This window comes from Conger conger, chromosome 8, assembly GCF_963514075.1.
Source record: "Conger conger chromosome 8, fConCon1.1, whole genome shotgun sequence".
Lineage (NCBI taxonomy): Eukaryota > Metazoa > Chordata > Actinopteri > Anguilliformes > Congridae > Conger > Conger conger.
In genome coordinates, this window is record NC_083767.1 from 30,272,623 (window position 1) to 30,295,377 (window position 22,755).

General features: G+C 40.7%; 1 protein-coding gene across 2 annotated transcripts in view; it reads right to left on the minus strand.

Moving 5' to 3' along the window:
• Nucleotides 1-3,956: 3,956 nt before the first annotated feature.
• LOC133135541 (P2X purinoceptor 3-like) overlaps nucleotides 3,957-22,755 on the minus strand; it is a 50,492-nt gene continuing 31,693 nt past the window's right edge. Inside the window, exons 9-13 of one of the 2 annotated variants that reach the window (XM_061252618.1) lie at nucleotides 22,250-22,386; nucleotides 18,171-18,264; nucleotides 14,841-14,906; nucleotides 7,298-7,375; nucleotides 3,957-4,211 (exon numbers count right to left, since the gene is read on the minus strand). In XM_061252618.1, coding sequence (XP_061108602.1) covers nucleotides 4,080-4,211; nucleotides 7,298-7,375; nucleotides 14,841-14,906; nucleotides 18,171-18,264; nucleotides 22,250-22,386 — 507 coding nt within the window. In that variant the 3' untranslated portion in view covers nucleotides 3,957-4,079. The remainder of the gene's footprint in view (nucleotides 4,212-7,297; nucleotides 7,376-14,840; nucleotides 14,907-18,170; nucleotides 18,265-22,249; nucleotides 22,387-22,755) is intronic. The other variant, XM_061252617.1, reaches the window with a different exon arrangement.

A 22,755-nucleotide genomic window follows, 5' to 3' on the forward strand; every position in this document is an offset into this window, starting at 1 on the left:
TGTGTGCATGGAGATAAGACCGAGCTCCCTACAGCTGAGGTATATGTGGAGGTCAACAATCAGGCCTACCTCATGCAAGTAGGTGTTGCTAGGGATTTGCCTTATCCTATCCTACTGGGTACTGACATGCCCATTCTACCTGACTTAGTGAAACAGACTGCTTGGTGTGGGGTTGTTACTAGGGCTCAGGCACGACAGAGTGGTCAGACCATAGAGGCAGCAGATACAGTGCAGAACACACTGCAGCTTATGCCTTTCAGCAGTGAGGACATTGTTGGAGAAGCCAGACCTACATGGGAGGAGAGATATGAGAGGCGCAGACAGCGGGTTGGGGAGGTAATGTTGCAGGCTGCTGAGGAGACAAGCAAGAAGCCGACCCAGACCTCACTGACACTGACGTTACTTTCCCCGCTGACTTGGCTACTCTCCAAAAAAATTACCCTACCTTAGCGAACTGTTTTAAGCACATTGGGGATAGGAGCAGTAATCTCCTAGGAACAGAGAGTTATGTTATTGAGAATGGTTTGCTCTATAGAGAGAGTGATGATGGAAAACAGTTAGTGCTGCCTGAGTTATGTAGGAATGAGGTCCTAGAGCTAGGGCACTCCATCCCTTGGTCTGGACACTTGGCACACATGAAGACTCTGTTGCGCATTTCAAAACGTTTCTACTGCCCCAAAATGTTTAACGAGGTTAAGGAATACTGTAAAACCTGTCCAGAATGCCAGCTTACTGCAGGAAGAGCTTCAGCTCATGCACCACTCATCCCACTTCCTGTAATAGATACACCATTTGAGCGTATTGGAGTGGATGTAGTAGGCCCAGTGGAGTGGAGTCAGACAGGAAACAGATTCATATTAGTTGTCTCTGACTATGCTACTAGGTACCCTGAGGCTTACCCACTAAGAGAGGTCACTGCTAAGCAAGTAGCTAGTGCGCTCCTGTGCTTCTTTTCACAAGTAGGCATTCCAAAAGAAGTTCTCACTGACCAGGGCCCAAACTTCATGAGTCGCACACTTCAACATGTCTATCAGCTCTTAGGGATTAAGCGCATACGAACCACCCCTTACCACCCTCAGACTGATGGCTTGGTTGAGCGATTCAATTCCACCTTGAAGTGCATGCTGCGCAAGTTTGTCTCCGAAACAGGCAAAGACTGGGACAAGTGGCTGCCTTTCCTCCTGTTGCTTTTAAAAATGTTTACCACATAAAACAAAGGGTTTACCTGGGTCTGTTCAATCCTGGTCTCACAACCAAACAGGAAGTGAAGGGGACCAGGTGATATTTACCACCTGTTTAATTTAGACAAGGGGGGAATTTGAATAGTACATGAATGATTGTTTTAATTTATGTTTAGTACCCCCTTGTTATTCCTGTGTGTTTAGCTGTTTGTTATTCTTGTTATGGCCATGTGTGTTATGTTTGATCATTTTTTGTTTTATTTTGTTAATTGATTATATTTATTTTTTGTGCATGGAAGGTGCCAGGTGGGAGGGGCTATGCCCATTTATAGCTCCAGGAGAGAACTGAGGGGGTTCTCTTTTTTGTTTGAGACATGGAGTGGGTGTGCTGTGTAATGGGCCTACTTTTTGAGGCATAGCCAAAGTACACACCATTTTCATGACCATCGCAGTCCCTCGTCCTTCGTGTCTTCCACCCTCGGTGCACCCTAACAGTTGGTGTCAGAAGTGGGATCGGGAACTGTGTAGAATTTTAATCATAGGTACATTTTAACATTGAGAGACAGAATATCACAAAATAATCCACAATAACAACATCATATAAATTCCCTGATGTCCTTAGACAGCTCCTTTGTCTTGCCCATGGTGGAAACGTTGGAATCTGATTTATTGTGTGGACAGGTGTCTTTTATACAGCTACATAATGATGTAACGAGTTGACACAGGTGTTTTGGGTAATGAGTTGAGATTAGGAGTGCTTCTTAATGGAAAACTAACTGGTCTGTGGGAGCCAGAATTATTGCTGATTGGTAGGGGATCAAATACTTATTTCATGCAAAAATACGCCAATAAATTTATAAAATGTATATGATGTTGTTATTGTGGATTATTTTGTGATATTCTGTCTCTCAATGTTAAAATGTACCTATGATTAAAATTCTACATAGTTCCATTCTTTGTAAGTGGGCAAACCTACAAAATCAGCAAGGGATCAAATAATTATTGCTCCCACTGTAATTCCACTGAGGTTTTGCAAACTCAAGATGATTGGTTTGTTTATTATGCTCAGTAAGTATGCTCAGCCACCCTTCCAAAGAGTTATGGAGGTGCTGTTATGGAGGTGCCCTTTTTCTTTTCAGACTTCTTCAATTCTTAAATTGCAATCTTTAGGTTACTTATGGTAAATGGCCAGCATTTCCAAAGTGATGTACAATTGACACCTCTCATTCACACACCAACTGCGTTAGGTGTCTTGCACAGGGACACTTCAACACACCCAGGGTGGGATCAAACCGGCAACCCTCTGACTGCTCTTACCTCCTGAGCCAATGTTGTACTCATGGTATGTTTAACAGTTTATGTATATCCCATCCTGATGGTTGACAACAAGATTTTAGGTACTTGTTACAGAAAGTTATGGAATGACACCATATACAGTGCCCTCCATAATGTTTGGGACAAAGGTCCATCATTTATTTCCCTCATTTTTGTTTAGACCCCCCCATTTCAGGGCACCATAATTTTGGAACACAGCAATTTTATTTACATGAAAGTAGTCATTTTGTTGCATATCCTTTGTGTGGCGTGACTTCCTGATATGGGTGAGACTACATTCAGCTGCAAGTTATGCTGACACAGTGTGGAATACATTTGGTGGCTAGATGGCTTTCAGTCATCAAGGGTCCAAGGTATCGAATGCGCATCAAACCACTGTGCCCACACTTCAACACATCCTGGAGCTTCAGATTCATCCCCCTCCCGTTTGAACTGCATACATTACATCAATGTGGACTTTCTAGATTACCTGTTTACCCAGTACCTGAACTGTTACCATCTTAACCTATAGATCAGTGGAGAATGGGCATCCCCTATAGCCGGGTTCCTCTCAAAATGTGTTTTCTCTCAACACTGTTTGAAGATTTTTCTCCTACTAGGGAGTTGTTCACCTCATATGCTATTTGGGGGCTTAGGGCTGACATTTGCCATGTTTCCTCCCTTTTGTAAAGTGTCTTTGTCATAGTCTACAGTGAAAAGTATTATATAAATAAAATTGAATTGCTGCTGCAAGATATACAGTAGATATGAAAATAATTATTTCTTCTGACAAATTTTCCTGTTGAGAAGAAACAATTATTCAGAAGAAACAATTATTTTCGTATCTACTGCATGATTACTATGTATAAACACTTCCGTAATTTATAAACGGTGAAACCAAAATTTATACAAATACTCTTTATTAAAATCTGACTGTGAACTTTTTTCTCAATTTTGATTAAAGGTGCCAATAATTCTGGAGCCCATGTTCACACACACACACACACACACACACACACACATGCATACACTTGCACACTGTGCTCTCATGCACATGCATACACACACTTATGCAGATGTACACACACACACAAAGTATAAGATGGAGATGTTTATGAAGCAGTTTATTTACACCTTCTTGGTCACCATGGCACATTAACACATGCTGGGTTTGATACACAAATTTCATATGATCATTTCTCTCAGTGTCATTCCATGATGTCATCAGCACAGTACTGACATTCAGATTCAGAGTGTGAGGAAAAAAAATATCGAGAAGAAGGGAGGGCAAGTGTCTCTGTGTACAGCAGCCAACAAGGTGGCAATTACAGATACACTGGAACATAGAGGTTACAGATAATAAAATAAATCCAATAAAAATATGAAAATAAAACGGAGTGAAAGGCAGGTTTAGAATAATATGTTTTCATGACAGGGCCCACATTTAAGAGTTTAGTCTGTTAATAATTGTGAACGCAGGCGTGGCCATGCAAAACAGTGCAATCATAGGAATTTATGGGATTTTAAACACACAACACTGTTCTGCAGCTCTGACTCATCCATTTGGCGGGGAGCTCCTGTCCATCAGCCCTGCTGTCCATTGGAGTAGGCTCCGGAATCCTCTGAGAGCTTCCCTAGCTGCTGGACTGACAGCTGGGTGGAGCTGCCCTGATAGAGCTCATTGCTGTTGGAGAGGGAATCTGTGATCTCTGAAACCTGGATGCAGAGGGGATTAATAGTGGGGTATTACCATGGCTGCAAGTGAGCATGTGGGCTCAGTCAACATTCCCTGTATAAATATAAAAGCTTACATTAAAAAATGTATTAAATATTGGACTAATATCACAAAATTTCCCATTGCACATTGGTACTAAGCAGGGATGTCCACACTCCCCCTCCCAATTTTCAATTTTTATCAAGCCATTGGTAGATGCTATCCATCAGAATGAAAACATTAATGCAGGGGTGTTCAATCTTATCAAGAAAGGGCCGGTGTGTGTGCAGGTTGTTGTTTTAGCACAGGACTAAGATAGCTTATTCTACTCATCAATGTCTTGATTAAACGATTAGTTCATTAGGATAATCAGGTGTGTTACTGCTGGGTTAAAACAAAAACCTGCAAAGATTGGACACCTCAGCATTAAAGGACAACACCCAACACACACTCAGTGTTTATGCAGATGACATATTACTCTTCCAACAGAATCCTCATTTAAAGAGACCATCTGGCTTATTGAAACATTCAAAATTACTCCATCAACTGGATCAAATCCACAATCCATCCACTTGGTGTGAATAGCTGGGACGTGGTCAAACACCACCAGTCCCTATGCATACCGGTCATATCACATATCTAGGCAATAATATTTCCCCCCAAGCTGGCAGAGTTCCTCCTCAATTTCACCCCACTACTCAAAACAATAGACAATGGTCTTCAACATTGCAGGAACCTTCCTCCATCTCATTGGAAAAATACCACCAATAACAAGACGAGATGAGCCTGGTTTAGGCAAACCCTTGTAGCTAATGGTGAGTATGTGAGGCAGAAACTATATGGGATGACCCATGCCTGCCAGTGCAGAAGTGGAACTGGACCCTCTCTCGCTCTGTTGGTTGCAGTTGTACTTCCTTAATTGAAGCATTTCCATCTCAATAGGCTACTTGTATTACTACCTATGTCTGCGACCCATCAGAGTCTGGATATCTTATTTTCAGGTTGTCCTACAAGCGATACTAAAACTCTTTGCATTTGAATGGATCTCTATGGGAATTGGGGGATGGGACTAGATTCAGCTGTAAATTATGCTGATACAGTATAGAACACATTTGTTGGCTAAATGTTTTTAAGTCATCAAGGGTCCAAGGTATGAAATAAGCCTCAAACCACTGTGTTGCTCTCAGATATGCAGTAGATAATAGTTCAATAGACAATTTGTCTTGTAGTATCTACTGTATATCTGGCAGCAGCTTGATGGCTCATTTGATAGCTTGAACCCTTGATGACTTAAAGTAATTTAGCCAACAAATGTGTTCCGTACTGGATCAGCATAATTTACAGCTGACTGTAGACCCACCCCCCAATTCCCATACAGATCCATTCAAATGCAAAGAGTTTTTGTATCCCACCCCCAAAGAAATGTGTGCTGAAGACCTGCATAACAATAACAATGTCTCGTTAATTCCATACACACACAAACACACACACGCTTGCTTGCTGGTTGTCCATTGTATCCAATGATGAGCATCTTCTCCTATTTATGGGTCTTTCGGTGGCTGTATAGTCCGATGTTGGGTAAAAGCAATGTTGGGGGGGCATTACGTGCATGCCTCTTTGCACACTTTGCTATGTGATGTTATGCACACAAGTTTTCCATATTCTCCAACCCCTGTGAGGAGTGAGAGCATGGCTGGAAGCAACTTCTTCCAATCAATAGGGGCTGATTTGGCATCTCATCAGTGTGGTCTTCAATTAGTCCTTGAACTGCATCTTCTGGCCACCATCAGAGTTTATTATTTTTAGTATTATTATTATTCAACCAGGCAGGTCACTTAAGAACAAATTCTTATTGACAAGAATGGCCTGGCAAGAGATAATTAGCTCGATGCAGTTGGCCGTTGACAGTTTTGCGGGGGAGTCTGTGGCTGGACATGCCTAATTCATTCTGTCTTTCCAAGTGATGCCAGGGATCTTTTGTGGGCATCTTACATGGAAGGCCTCCAGGCTTCTGACATGATGGCTGTAGATGGTCCATATCTCACATCCAGACATGCATGTATGCATGCACACACACCCTCTGGCTGTCCTTGTATAGTCATTCAGTAAACAGTTCCCCCTTCCGACCAGCAGATATTAGTTTCATTAATACAACTTAAACAAAATGCTAGCTAGGTCTGTGTCAGGTGAGTCTATGACAGATTTACATCTATCCATGTCTGTCTTTGTGAGACATGTTTCACCCGTTTGTTGAGTCCATGTCCAATTTGTATCAGTCCATGTCTGACACATCTCTGTTTTGTCAGGGGAAAAAGGAAATCTTGACAAAAATTCTTATTGATATTGCTTTCATAAAAAGATGATTGGATTCCTAAAGAGTCATCATAAAGAGATTCAATATTGTATTTTTTTCAATATAGTAAAGCTATCCTTTTTCACATTCATGGTTACTATGGCTTAATGGCACAGTTGTTTTGCTTTATTTGGGTTTGTTTCTGACAACAAAGCTTATCTGTTCTGCAAAATCTGGCAACACTGATGCACACACATACAAACAAACATGCTGCGTTCAAAATCGCATACTATCTTAGTATTTAGGGTGTCAAAATAGAATTAATTTGTCCGAAACCATACCTGCTAAAGCTACCTGGATGACACACTACATTCGGTGATATATCAAAGTGTGCGAACAATAGACACTATTCTGGACACGAGTATCCCATAGTGCATTGCACTAGGTCATGACCCAAACAGAAGGCCGATGTTAAGTGGTGAAAGAGTTGAACAATTTAAATGCAAGTATACCCTTCAACTTTGCTTAGCGGAACGTAATTCAAATCAATGGATATATTTACTTTTTTTATTTTATTCTGTTTTCAGTACATGAAGTCACATCAACTAGCTGCCGTCATCAATGCGCACTGTGTTTAAAGTGTCAGTGTTAAACGTATGATGTAGTATCTGATTTCGGATGCAGCCACAGTCAGATAATTCACCTTCAGACACAATGCAAAAAATACCCAATTTTTCATTGACTTAATTTTAAAGAAATGAAACAAAAAATAGGAAGGCTTGGCTAGGCATGCACCTCTTCAAATTTAACAGCCTTGTATTTGTCTCCGCCTTTCAAGAAGTTGAGAAGGATGATATCACAAAGGACCGTACCCTGAAAGAGAGATGAAAGGCATGCAAGTCAGATCCTCTGAACTGTACTCCCTCATACTAAGGCTACGTAGCCTACACAAAGACAAACTAGCGGTTTTAGTTTAGAATCATTTTAGTAGAGAGGTTTTTGCTTCCGTACACATTACATGAATGCATTCTGTGATTTTCAAAACCTAGAATGCGGTCCACAGAGCACATTTATATTTACAGCATATCTGAGTATCGTGGTAATCATAATAACCTTTATTGTTTATTGAAAATGAACAAAGTGGATCAATTTGTCACTTGCTTGCAATGCAGTTCCGATGGTGACACAAGGAGAATGATTCCATTGGTAGGTTTCGGAAACCAGTCCGGTACTTATGAGGGGCGGCCAAGCGCATAATTCAAACATTGCTTCCGTATATACAGTGGTGTGAAAAAATGCAGTTTTTAAATGAAGGTTTTTATTATTAAGGGAGAAAAAAAATCCAAACCTACATGGCCCTGTGTGAAAAAGAGATTGCCCCCCCTGTTAAAACATAACTTAACTGTGGTTTATCAAACCTGAGTTCAATTTCTCTAGCCACACCCAGGCCTGATTACTGCCACACCTGTTCTCAATCAAGAAATCACTTAAATAGGACCTGCCTGACAAGTGAAGTAGACCAAATGATCCTCAAAAGCTAGACATCATGCCGAGATCTAAAGAAATTCAGGAACAAATGAGAAAGAAAGTAATTGAGATCTATCAGTCTGGAAAAGGTTATAAAGCCATTTCTAAAGCTTTGGGACTCCAGCGAACCACAGTGAGAGCCATTATCCACAAATGGCGAAAACATGGAACAGTGGTGAACCTTCCCAGGAGTGGCCGGCCGACCAAAATTACCCCAAGAGCGCAGCGACGACTCATCCAGGAGGTCACAAAAGACCCCACAATAACATCCAAAGAACTGCAGGCCTCACTTGCCTCAGTTAAGGTCAGTGTTCATGACTCCACCATAAGAAAGCGACTGGGCAAAAATGGCCTGCATGGCAGAGTTCCAAGACGAAAACCACTGCTGAGCAAAAAGAACATTAAGGCTCGTCTCAATTTTGCCAGAAAACATCTTGATGTTCCCCAAGACTTTTGGGAAAATACTCTGTGGTCTGACGAGACAAAAGTTGAACTGTTTGGAAGGTGTGTGTCCCATTACATCTGGCATAAAAGTAACACCGCATTTCAGAAAAAGAACATCATACCAACAGTAAAATATGGTGGTGGTAGTGTGATGGTCTGGGGCTGTTTTGCTGCTTCAGGCCCTGGAAGACTTGCTGTGATAAATGGAACCATGAATTTTGCTGTCTACCAAAAAATCCTGAAGGAGAATGTCCGGCCATCTGTTCGTGACCTCAAGCTGAAACGAACTTGGGTTCTGCAGCAGGACAATGATCCAAAACACACCAGCAAGTCCACCTCTGAATGGCTGAAGAAAAACAAAATGAAGACTTTGGAGTGGCCTAGTCAAAGTCCTGACCTGAATCCTATTGAGATGCTGTGGCATGACCTTAAAAAGGCGGTTCATGCTCGAAAACCCTCCAATGTGGCTGAATTACAACAATTCTGCAAAGATGACTAGGCCAAAATTCCTCCACAACGCTGTAAGAGACTCATTGCAAGTTATCGCAAACGCTTGATTGCAGTTGTTGCTGCTAAGGGTGGCCCAACCAGTTATTAGGTTTAGGGGGCAATCACTTTTTCACACAGGGCCATGTAGGTTTTTTTCTCCCTTAATAATAAAAACCTTCATTTAAAAACTGCATTTTGTGTTTACTTGTGTTGTCTGACTAATATTTAAATTTGTTTGATGATCTGAATTATTTAAGTGTGACAAACATGCAAAAAAATAAGGAATCAGGAAGGGGGCAAACACTTTTTCACACCACTGCACATTTGAAACAGTCATGCATACAAGTGAAACATTTGCACATACATACATACCCATGTGTACTCATGCACATACATATGAAATACTCACACATACACAAGTGAAATGCACACACATACATATGAAATACTCACACAAACACAAGTGAAACACTCACACATGCATATGTGAAACACTTATATACATACTTTTATTTACAGTATACATATACAGTCCCCTCAAAAAGTATTGGAACAGCAAGGAAAATTCCTTTGTTTTTGCAATACATTGAATAAATTTGGAGTTGAGATAAAAAGATGAACACAAGATAAGAGTTCAGAATTTCAGCTTGTATTTGGCAGAGAGAATGTTTCTATAGACTTCTGAATTCATCCTGCTGCTACCATCATGAGTTACATCATCAATACAGATTAGTGACCGACTCCACAACAGCCATGCAAGCCCAAAACACTTCCTCCACCGTGCTCTTTGAATCATGAGCAGATCCCTTCTTTCTCCACACTTAACTTTCCATCAGTTTGGTAGAGGTTAATCTTGGTCTCATCAGTCCATAAAACTTTGTTCCAGAACTTTTGTGGCTCAACTTTGTACTTTGCAAAATATAATCTCGCCTTCCGATTCTTACTACTGATGAGTGGTTTTCATCTTGTGGAATAGCCTTGATACTGCTGCTCTCCAAGTGTTCGAATGGCTGATTCACCTTCACTGTGGAGATTGTTTGTGATGTTACTGACTGTTGTTTTGGGATTTTTCTACACAGCTTCTGCTGTTGTTTTCCTTGGTTGGCCTGTTCAATGTCTGTTGCTCAGTACTCCAGCAGTTTCTTTCTATTTCAGTACACTCCAAGTTGTTGTACAATGCTTGTGCCATGACTTTGATTGATTGATTTCCCCTCTTTTCTAAGCCTCAAAATGGCTTGCTTTTCTCCCAGCTCTGTGGTCTTCATGATGGTTTATCGTTTCTAACACAAATGCTTGTGTCTTCAGACGCACCTGTTAGTCACATGTTCAAATACGTTTGCTCACCTAAAAATCAGGTGGTCAGAGTTGAGTTGTTTAACAAATCTAGATAAAAATACCAGGAAATAAAAGCTGAAATCCAGATCTGTCATCTCATGTACATCTTTTGACCTCAAACTCAATTGTCTTCAGTGTACAGCAAAAACAAAGGAACTGACCTTGCTCTTCCAATACTGATATATGTTTCATAGGTGTATGTCTGAGTAATTAATATGTGTAAGTGTGAGTGTTTCACTTGTATATGTGTGAGCATTTCATATGTATGGATGGGAGTGTTTCTCACTTTATCCGGAAGGCAGGATAGTTTAAGTTTCCGACTCATTCTGATCGTTCTTGTAACCTATGTCTTGAGGTTTCCTGTGATAGTCTCTCTGACCAAATGTTGAAAATAAATGTGCAAGAACATTTCACGTCCTTTGGTGAAACCTACCAGCTTCATTTGTAAATGCCACCAGGGACAATTTTGTTGATCGCTTTCATGTCCCACAAGTAATGTAGCCAACAGTGAAATAATTTAAAGAGCTTATCTATGGCCTGCTTCAGGGAAGAACCTGATGCTGGATACAGTGTCACTATTTTTGAGTCGATATGTATACAACAAATCAGAATGTTTGTAAACAGAGATTGCTAAGGTACTTCCAGGTGGCCACTCAAAGGCAGACTACTTCAAAATTGACTGAACAAGTGCTGCGTACAAACCATTAACTAGTGAACTATGCCAAAATTGTGTTGTGTTTGGGTCTATAAAGTCTTAAGCTAGTGAGCTATGAGTTACTTCAACACAATCAGCTAATAAATGTTGCGGCACCATGATTAATATCCGGAAAGTATTCACAGCGCTTCACTTTTCCCACATTTTGTTACGTTACAGCCTTATTCCAAAATGGAATAAATTCATTTTTTTCCGCAAAATTCTACACACAACACCCCATAATGACAACATGAAAGAAGTTTTTGACATTTTTGCAAATTTATTAAAAATAAAAAACTAAGAAATCACATGTACATAAGTATTCACAGTCTTTGCCATGAAGCTCAAAATTGAGCTCAGGTGCATCCTGTTTCTACTGATCAACCTTGAGATGTTTCTACAGCTTAATTGCAGTCCACCTGTGGTAAATTCAGTTGATTGGACATGATTTGGAAAGGCACACACCTGTCTATATAAGGTCCCACAGTTGACAGTGCATGTCGGAGCACAAACCAAGCATGAAGTCAAAGGAATTGTCTGTAGACCGCCGAGACAGGATTGTCTCGAGGCACAAATCTGGGGAAGGGTACAGAAAAATTTCTGCTGCTTTGAAGGTCCCAATCAGCACAGTGGCCTCCATCATTCGTAAATGGAAGAAGTTCGGAACCACCAGGACTCTTCCTAGAGCTGGCCGCCCGTCTAAACTGAGCAATCTGGGGAGAAGGGCCTTAGTCAAGGAGGTGACAAAGAACCCGATGGTCACTCTGTCAGAGCTCCAGTGGAGAGAGGAGAACCTTCCAGAAGGACAACCATCTCTGCAGCAATCCACCAATCAGGCCTGTATGGTAGAGTGGCCAGACGAAAGCCACTCCTTAGTAAAAGGCACATGGCAGCCCGCCTGGAGTTTGCCAAAAGGCACCTGAAGGACTCTCAGACCATGAGAAACAAAATTCTCTGGTCTGATGAGACAAAGATTGAACTCTTTGGCGTGAATGCCAGGCATCATGTTTGGAGGAAACCAGGCACCGCTCATCACCTGGCCAATACCATCCCTACAGTGAAGCATGGTGGTGGCAGCATCATGCTGTGGGGATGTTTTTCAGCGACAGGAACTGGCAGACTTGTCAGGATTGAGGGAAAGATGAATGCAGCAATGTACAGAGACATCCTGGATGAAAACCTGCTCCAGAGCGCTCTTGACCTCAGACTGGGGCGACGGTTCATCTTTCAGCAGGACAACGACCCTAAGCACACAGCCAAGATATCAAAAGAGTGGCTTCAGGACAACTCTGTGAATGTCCTTGAGTGGCCCAGCCAGAGCCCAGACTTGAATCCGATTGAACATCTCTGGAGAGATCTGAAAATGGCTGTGCACTGACGCTCCTCATCCAACCTGATGGAGCTTCAGAGGTGCTGCAAAGAGGAATGGGTGAAACTGCCCAAAGATAGGTGTGCCAAGCTTGTGGCATCATATTCAAAAAGACTTGAGGCTGTAATTGCTGCCAAAGGTGCATCAACGAAGTATTGAGCAAAGGCTGTGAATACTTATGTACATGTGATTTCTTAGTTTTTTATTTTTAATAAATTTGCTAAAATAAAAAAAAAACTTCTTTCATGTTCTTTCCTGTAGAATTTTGAGGAAAAAAATGAATTTAATCCATTTTGGAATAAGGCTGTAACATAACAAAATGTGGGGAAAGTGAAGCGCTGTGAATACTTTCCGGATGCACTGTATATACTAACTCCTTTGGATGTAAAGTCATTACTAAGACCAGTGGATAATCAATGATAAAAATGGTCTCCGTGCTGTTACTGTCTTCCACTTGGCATCGTAGCTATTTTTCTAGCTAGATCACTACTGAAATATCATATCCATAAATTAAACCTCTACTTCATTTCCAAGTTGAAAAATGCCATGGTGCAGCAGTGAAGTTCCCCCGCTTAGGTCTTTGTTTTCTTTGTTACTGGTCAACCATCCAGCTTTATATGAAAACTGATATTGACTGGGCACCACCATATTTTTTAATGGATGCCAATTCATCTAGGCCAAGTTTAACCCCTGTGTTTTATGACAAATGAATTGGGTTGCTCTGGCCACTTGTCCTCCAACACGTCATTTTCAAGGAAATTGTCACGAGATTAAGGACAATCCATTGATCCCATGGAATCATCTACATTTTTATATAGAGAAATAACAGCATATTAATACAGTGTATCAAAGGCAACACATTTTTGTTACATAACTATAGAAACTAAAGGGTTATGTCATGACTCTGATAATTATTATTCTTTCTGACACCTCAATATCAATAGCAATATCAATCTCTATCTTGGTTGCTTGCTACCTAGTTATATTTATATCTCTCAATAAATATCTCACTTATAGCCAGTCAGTTAGCTAGCGAGCAAGCAAACTAGCTATCTCTCTTACTAGTTAGCTACAACTAGCGAGTGATCACCCAATCTCTCTCAATTTCAAACTAAAGAAAACATTGTTGACAGTCATGCAAACAAATAATTAATTAATTGAATTGATTGTTAGCAACAGCCAGCTCTCCAGTGCTGTAAAAAAGCTCAACTTGTTTTTGGTTAATGTAATTTTGGAGCAACATATTTACACATATGTGAACTACATACATCTGCAAGCTACATATTTGCCATAGTCTACTGACTGTCCTTAAGTTTTTAGCTGCTTCTCAATTGCAATGAGTGAAGCCGGGCAGAACAATTATTCAGAAATTCGGATCAAATTGGTTGAGAAACTAGGCGGGTTCTGGTGTGGTCATCAAGCTCTCTAAAATGGTCCCACTGTTGCCATTTATGAATAAAGCTGGTAGGTTTCATCAGAGTAGGCTAATAAAAGTACTTGCATGTTTATTTTCAACAGTGTTGGAGTCAGATCCATTAAGATATAGGTTACAAGAATGATTGGAATGAGTCGGGAAGGCAAAACTATCCTGCCTTCTGGTTAAAGTGAAAATGCCATACATACATATGAAATGCTCACACATATATCTGAAAAACTTACACTTAGTTCACATATAAATGCATGTACACTCACTGCACACTTTATTAGGTATTTATTATACTTATTTTTTTTACTTATTGTTCTTTTGCTGATGTAGCCTATTCACTGCAACGTGTAGTGTATTCAGAGTTGATCTTCTGAATTTCACTGTTGTAATGTGTGGTTATTTGTGTTACTGTCACCTTCCAGTCAGCTTTGACCAGTCTGGTCCTTCTCCCTCTCATTAACAACGTGTTTTTGCCTGGAGAACTGCTGTTCACTCAATATTTTTAGTTTTTCGCACAATTCTCTACAAACTCTAGAGACTGAACACACAACAGACTCTGAACACACAACGAATCATAACTCTAAGTCGATAGGCTACAGCAGTCGAAGCTTAAAAAATAAGTCTAAAATACCTAAAAAAGTGCTCATGTATATGTGTATGTGCAAGTGTTTTGTATGTGTATATCCAAGCAAAGTTTTAATTATGCCCTAGACGGCCCCTCATATGTACTCACTGATGGCTAAAACCAGCTTTACCAGAAGGGTTTTCAAAATGTTACCTACCTTTGTGGGGCAATAAACTAAAACTTTTTTGAAACCCCTGATAGTATGTATTTGATCATTTTAAGCAGCCAAAATTGTTTTAGTGTCAGTGTGTATTCAGTATGATCTTAATCACTACAGGCTTAATATTCTTCAAATGTTAATTTCAACTTAACTTTCTAAACTAGATATTTCAGCTCTAAATGATTCCTATTATGGAATAATTGGCATCTTTAAGGTTCGGTTGTTAGCTCATGACAGTTAATGGTCTCTGAAGCAATATTAACCCTTACCACTCCAACGGTGGTGAAGGCAGCCACAACATTGATGAGAGTTGGTATGACACTGAACTTCCGTGCCTGTTAACACACACACACACACACAATCTGGTGAGATTGTTTATCGAATGTGTGTAAAGTAGTCTAATGTCACAGATATTACTTATAAACCATAGACAGGTATGCCTCGAACGCTCCATTTACAAATTTTCACATTAACGAACACAACATTTTGGGGACATTTTTTCATTCAACGAATGGAATGTTCACCAACAAAATTTGACATGGCAGACCCAACTCAATACTGCCCTCTAGTGCTTGAAACATTTTCTTTTTTCTTTCTTTTAAAATTTATTTTGTTATTAATCCCGCCACCACCCCCCACTCTTCAGAGGACATCATTATTGTTTAATTTCAAGAGCAAATTACATTTAGGTGAAGCCACTCTGTACCCACATCTCCTACATCATGAAAGGGAGATGATGAAAGGGAGAGATTACGATTTCAGTGAAGTTTATTCTTCTAGTGTGTGCATGTGTGTGTGTGTGTGTGTGTGTGTGTGTGTTGGTGGGATTAGTTAACAGGCAAGTCTAATGAGATGATGAAGGGGCCCCAAACTGTTTTAAAGACAGAGGTTTGGTGCTGGATTTGTTCCATGGATATGTATTCTTTGAGGAGGTTTAACCATTGTGTGATATTTAATGCATTTTGAGTTTTCCAGTTTAGCAGGATGAGTTAAGGTGATTAGTATTAAATTACTACTGATTTTAAGGTGATTTATTACTGAGATCTCCGATTAGGCAGAGGGACAGAGATACTGGAATGCTGCAGCTCAAAAAGAGAAATTCTTTTGATAACTTCATGCCAGAAACATTGAGTTGGTGGGCAGAGCCAGGTGGAGTGGAGGTAATTGTCTGGTGTGTTTAGTGTGCAGTGAGCATGCATCGGAGTCAGTGTGTCCCATCCTATACATCTTGTGTTGAGTGTTATGAGCTCTGTGGATTACCTTGTACTGTATTAGTTGCAAGTTAGTACTGTTAGTCATTGTGAAGGTGTTTCTGCAGATTTGGGTCCAGAATTTGGTTTTGGCGGTAAATGGTCTTTTTCCCATGCTTTGATTGGGATGGAAATTGTTGAGTCTATGGTGGATATTAGTTAATATAATTTTGAAAGAATTTTCCTTGGGTTGGAGATTTTGCTGATTTCTTCTACAAGTGGGGGTGGGAGTAAATTGTTATTTGATATATTGATTTTAGATTTTAGAACAGACTTGGTGGTATTGAAGGTATTTGTTCTTTCCCTATGTTGAACGTCTGGACCAAATTCTGAAAAGTAATGAATTCATTATTCTGGAAAAGATGGTGCAGGTGTGTGATACCGCTTTGTTTCCATGTGTTGAAGATAAGTATTTTTTTGTTGAGCAGAATGTCAGGGTTATGCCATATTGGTGTGAATTTACAGGGTTTCATTGTAGATTTGAAGATTTTGTTGATTTCCAGGTTGAAATTACGGTGTTATTAAAGCAATTATGGTGTTTTATTGTCTTGCTTGAGAAATGGTAAATCAGAGACTGAGATGTCTTTACATTGTGATTGTTCTATTTCTAACCATGAGTTGTTCTGTTGGTTTGGGTGAATCCAATTGCTGATATTTTGTAGTTGCCAGATAATAATTCTGAAAATTTGGGGCTTCTAATCTTCCCTGAGTTTTGTGTTTCTGCAATGACCAATTTGATTTGGGGTGTTTTATTTTTCCAGTAGAATTTTCTTGTTATGGAGTTTAGTTAATTAAACCATTTAGTGGTGGGCTGGGTCGGAGTCATCTTCTATTGTTTTTATTAATGGAGTGAAGTTTAGGTGAAACAACTCTGACAGTCTGGTGAACACGTTTATGCCCAGATACTTAATATTACCAGTGGGAATGGGGAGGGGTGGGTTTTGAACTGCAGCATTCCAGTCATCACCATATATGGGTAGAATTGTTGATTTTGTCCAATGTATAGTGTAGTCGGAAATGTTGGAGAATGAGCTTGATGGTTTCTTGTAGAGAGTTTGATGGTTCTTGTAGATACAGCTGCACATCATCTGCGTATAGGCTAATCTTGTGGTGAGTGTTGAAGGTTTGGATTCCCTTGATGTTCATGTTTTGAAATATTTCAGTGGCAAGGGGTTTGATGAACAGAGCAAAAAGTGGTGGAGAGTGTGGGCATCCTTGCCTGGTACCCCTATGCAGTCTGTTAATCCATTAGTAACAGCTGTGGCCATTGGTGAACTATACAGAATTTTTATCCAGTTTAATCAAGTTGAGTTGGTTTGCCAGATATTTTCCTGATTTGTTATTGTGTTCAATATTTGAGTCTTTGTATCAGGAATTGTTTTTTTTGTTGTTTATGATATTGTTTAACTGTGCTTTAGTTTCTGTTAGTTCTTTCTGTGGTTGCTCTGTGGGGTTTTTAGCATAAGAGTCATTCAGTGCTTTGATCTTTTGTTCCAGATTTTTTTTGAGTTCCTGTTCCTGTTTTCTCTTGTATGATGAGTATGATATAATTATTCCTCTTAATACCATCTTTGCAGTTTCCCAAAGTACAGTGGGTGAGATTTATTTATTTATTTCCATGAAGGATGCCCACTCTCTTGTGAAAAGTGTATTGAATTCAGGATCTTTAAGCAAAGAAGTGTTAAATCTCCATCTGGTGATGGGTTGTTTGAGTTGTTTGGTGTTTAAATTAAATGATACAGGGGCATGATCACAAATTATGATGGGATGAATTTTGGAATTTGAAATATCGGTTATAATTGAGTTACTTGTGAGAAAAAAGTCAATATGAGAGAATGATTTATGGGGTGGTGTCAATTCTCTGATTGATGAATTTTTCTGTCGCAAACTGTTACCAAGACCAAAATCACTTATGTATTGTTTTAATGTTTCTGTAATGTTATGAAACTTTTTCACTTTACCATCCACTGTAGCCTAATTTGCATTTGCACATGACCAGTTTAAGCTGAAATGGAGGGCGAAGCTCCGGGATTTACTCAATTTAAGTTACTCCAGCGAAAAAGCGAAAGCCATTTGCTGCCCATAGGCACAACGTTGGCAGCCATGTTTTGGTTACAAACTTAAAACGTGTTTTTTAAATGGAGTTGCCATTGCAGTTTCAGTCATTAATTTAATTAATAAAGCAAGCAGATGTTCCGATGGTTTACCAATGAATGAATAGGTCTAAAGATTTTTTCATTTTGAAAATATAGATAAAGGATAGCATAACTCACAGAGAACAGCACATACAGAATCACATTCTTCCAAACAGTAAAAGAATGAGGAGCAAAAGCAGCAGTGGAGACTCACAGTGCCGGAGACTATTATATCAAATCGGATGGCAAATGCCTTGATCAGCGTGCGGTAGTCTGTCCCGTTCTCTGATTTATAGTACTTGGCAAACCTGTGTGTGTGAGAGAGAGAAAGAGATAGAGAGAGAGAGAGAGAGAGAGAGATGAGAAATGGTGTATTGAGTCAATGGGAAGCAGAGGTGAATAGTACTACTATGCTACATTTATTCTGTTACATTTACTTTTTAAAAATACATTGTACTTGCTTTAAACCCTTAAGTAAAAAAAAAAGGCCCATGTCCTTATCTTTGTTGTACAGGTAGCAGTTGAAATTGTACTTCCCTCTAGGGTCTCTCAGCGCACTTATCCCTGGTTATGGGTATGCACTTTGTTGTATGTCGCTCTGGATGAGAGCGTCTGCCAAATGCCATTAATGTAAAGTATCACCCCTTTTCTTACCCAAAAGTTGACATACCCAAAATGAAATGCCTACTATTCTGGAACCCTTTTGACTACAGGCATAACCCTTCTTCTGTCTTCTGAAAGGTAACCCTTTGAGGTTTGATTTTTCAAGAGTCAGAATGACAAAATCATGTGCCCCTGCCGATGCACAACAAGATGCGAGCATAGCTGAAATGCATGGAGAATATGGGGGTGGTTTCTAAAGTGACCCAACCCACAAAATAGTGTGCTGGCGTGGTTATGGTGGACTCAGGGGAAGATATGGCTGTGTGTGAACCTGTCACACCTGAACAAGTGGGTGCAGAGAGAAAGACATACCCTCCCAGCAGTAGGCCACACCCTCGCGATGCTCGCTGGGGCGAAGGTGTTCAGGAAGCTGGATGAAACCTCTGGTTTCAGGCAAATCCCATTGTCAGAGGAGAGCTCACTCTTGACGAGATGTATGACCCCATTTTGGCGATATGCATTCAATCGCCTAGCTTTTGGGATTTCATCAGCCCCAGAGCATTTCCAGCGGCATGTCACAAATGTTGGAGGGGTGTGTAGGAGTAGTGTGTCATGCCGATGACATAATGTGTATGGGGAAAACATAATGAGAGACTGCATCAGGTCCTGAAGAGGCTAAAAGAAGAAGTATCATGTATCATGTTCATGGGCCACCGTGTCACAGCAGACGGTGTCACACCTGGGAGAGTGATGGGAACGGGCAATTATCGGGGCAAGTTGTTACCCCACCTTGCATCATACACCCACCCCCTCAAAGAAGTGAGAAGAACGATTGGTGCTGGGGAGCACCACAGAAAGAGCCATTTCAGAGACTGAAAATCGAACTGAGCCCCATACTTCAAAAGCAGAGACATATGTATTCGCTGATGCCTCATTTTTTGGCCTTGGGGGCGTACTGAGCCAACAACAGACAGATGAAACATGAAAGCCGATCGTGTTCATCTCCAGGGGCCTGTCCGAGGCGAAAAAACATTATGCACAGATCAAGAAGGAGGCTTTGGCAGCTACGTGGGCATGTGAACGCCTGGCGTCCTATCTCCTGGGACTGAAGTTTAAGTTAGACAGATCACAAGTCACTAGTGCCACTACTGTATACCAAAGCACTAGATGAGCTCCCTCTGAGAGTACTGAGGTTCCGGGTGAGGCTGTTCAAGTTCATGTTCAACATTGTGCATGTGCCTGGTAAGCACCTGATAACAGCAGATGCATTATCAAGAGCACCCGTGAAACATGCATTCACACAAAAAAAAGACAACTAGGCAGATGTCAGTGTTTGTGGATGCAGTCATTCAAAGCCTTCCTGCTACAGAAGCAAGGTTGAAAGCAGTTCAAAAGAATCAGAAAGCTGACCCAATCTGTGCAAAGCTTATCAAGTACTGAGTGGTCTGAGAAACATGCCCTTCCACCAGAGCTGGGGCCATACTGGCCTGAAAGAGAAAACCTCACTATAGCTGGAGAGCTGCTTCTCGGAGGCCAAAGAATAGTGATCCCTCGTTGCATGAGACAAGAAATCCTCCACGACCTCAACAAGGTATTGTCAAGTGCAGGGCAAGGGCCTGCCAGTCTGTCTGGTGGCCAGGACTGTCCATACACATCAGCCAGTCAGTGGAGAACTGTAGCACATGTTCACAGCACAGGGCAGAGCACAGAACCCTTGCTGACCACAAAAGACCTATTCTTTTGTGAGACAAAAGACTAACTGCACGACCACGACCTTAGACACCCCCTGACACACCTGTCACAACCACGGAGCCAGGTAACACTGACACACACACTCACATTACCAGGGACACAAACAATCACAAACATACTGAGGCAACCAACACACCATATGTGACAACTTCAGGCCAAGTGTCACGCTCTCCAGAGTATATGGATTTGTGATAATGAGTAGAGAGACTGTTGTAAAAGAGAGAGAGAAAAACATGCAGTCTATATATGGTAAATGGTTGGCATTTATATAGCGCCTTTATCCAAAGCGCTCTACAATTGATGCTTCTCATTCACCCATTCATACACACACACACACACACACACACACACCAACAGTGATTGGCTGCCATGCCAGCTCGTCAGGAGCATTTGGGGGTTAGGTGTCTTACTCAGGGACACTTTGACACAACCCGGGCGGGGGATTGAACCGGCAACCCTCCGACTGCCAGACGAGCTGCTCTTACTGCCTGAGCCATGTCGCCGCCTGTAAGGATTGTAATGAGATGTTCTGTTCTGTAAGGCGATATGCAATAACAGGGGTTATTACTAAAAGGTGAGGGGTTATGTAAAAAGGGATTATAGCTGAGCTATGCTCCTGTAACATGGACCCTATTGTGGGGTAAACTGGAGTGTTGCGTCTGGAGTAAACGTTCATGCAGTACAAACATGGCTCTAGGTCTCTTCACTATTAACCCACATTAACACAGCCTTGATATTGGTATACGTAACATAAATAATCTGCTCTTCTCAGATAGTATACAAGATTAGTTCTCAACCTGTTGCTAATATATTCATTCTGTGTCCATTGTTTTACCTTTTTTCAAATACCCAACCTCCATCAACAAGTCAAATACATTCCGCAATTTCACATGCTATTTATTATTCAAAAGTAGGCGTGCGTCTTATTACTGAATAATAATATAATATTTTGAGAATGTATTTAGATGATCACTGATGTAAAATGGGATCACGACGATGAAAATGCCTATTTTTGTCGAGCTAAAATGCTAAAGCTCACTAAAATGCTTCTCAGTCATTACTTCAATACCATACCACAAGCCGGTTCTCTGTTCAGCTGAAGTTATACTGTATGTTTTGCTCACGGATGGGGATCACGCCTTTACTGTACAAGGATTACAGATACTGGTCAGAGAAGTTCGTACGTGGCCTCCTCTTGTTCCCGAGAGCCGACACAAAACATAGGTAATAGCGTTCATATGTAGAAGTACGCAGCGGCGAAATGGACAACGATGATATTTCCTCCAGAGACATTCTAAGTAAACAATGGACATTGCATCAATGTTTCTCTGAGTAAAATTGCATTATTATGCATTTGGTTAGTTGAACACTGACATTACCTTATTTTGTGTAGTATATGGATTTCCAAAATGCATATGAGGTCCCCCCATGCTTGTTTTGCCACCCGCATGTTACAAAATAAGGAACTATTGTCACTAAAGCAATGGCATCTTAAAATAGGTTATACAGATAGAACCATAAGTTGTAATGTTTTCAAATGGTATATTCGGTTACTGCAGTGAATGAGAATTGCACTATTAAAAACGAAATGAATGCAATAAACCCCACACCAGCCCAGCCTTTCTCTTGTTACATTTTTTAACTCATTTTTATGCAATGCAAATTCCGTTCGATTTTGCCATGTCTCTGAAATATAGACCCACAGACACGTGCACAATTAGGAATCACTTCAGCACAAAGCCACATCATTTCAGGGTGAAGTTGCTTTTCAGTCGATACTTTCTTACTCTTACTCAAGTAGTTATTTGGATGACTACTTTTACTTTAACTTGAGTAATTGTTATTTTAAAGTAAGTGGCAACTCTACCCACCTCAGCTAGCAATGTATTCTACAGGAAGTGTTATGAAAGTGATCAGGTGTTTCGCTGTGATAAATACCTGAAGTTGTACCCTGTAGACACGTTGTTGTTCTGGGAGACAGCATCCAGGCGAGTAAAGGAAAAAGCAGGATTGCATTCCTCTGCTGATCTGTCCAAGTCACAGACCCAGTTAATCTTTATACCGATCACACCCCCCTAAGAGAGAGAGAGAGCAAGAGAGTCAAGTTAGTTTTAAAATAATCAAGTTACACCTGTACATTTGGGTAGACTTAAAGGTACAATAGGTAAGTTAAAACATTGTTACAAGACCATTGTATATCCCTTAATTGAAAAAGGCTCACGGGGGGGACAAAGGAACCAGATGCAGACACAGGAGTGTGGAAAAAATGGCAGGTATTAATGATGGCAGATGAAGGGGCAGACAGAGTGTAGTCCAAACAGGCGATCAAAACCGGGAAGGCCATCCAAAAAAAGGGCAGATGTACAGAATCCATAAGGGGTAAAGGAATGTAAGGGCTTGGGACTCAAAAAAGCAGAATAAGACAAACTAGCAAGGTGCAACTG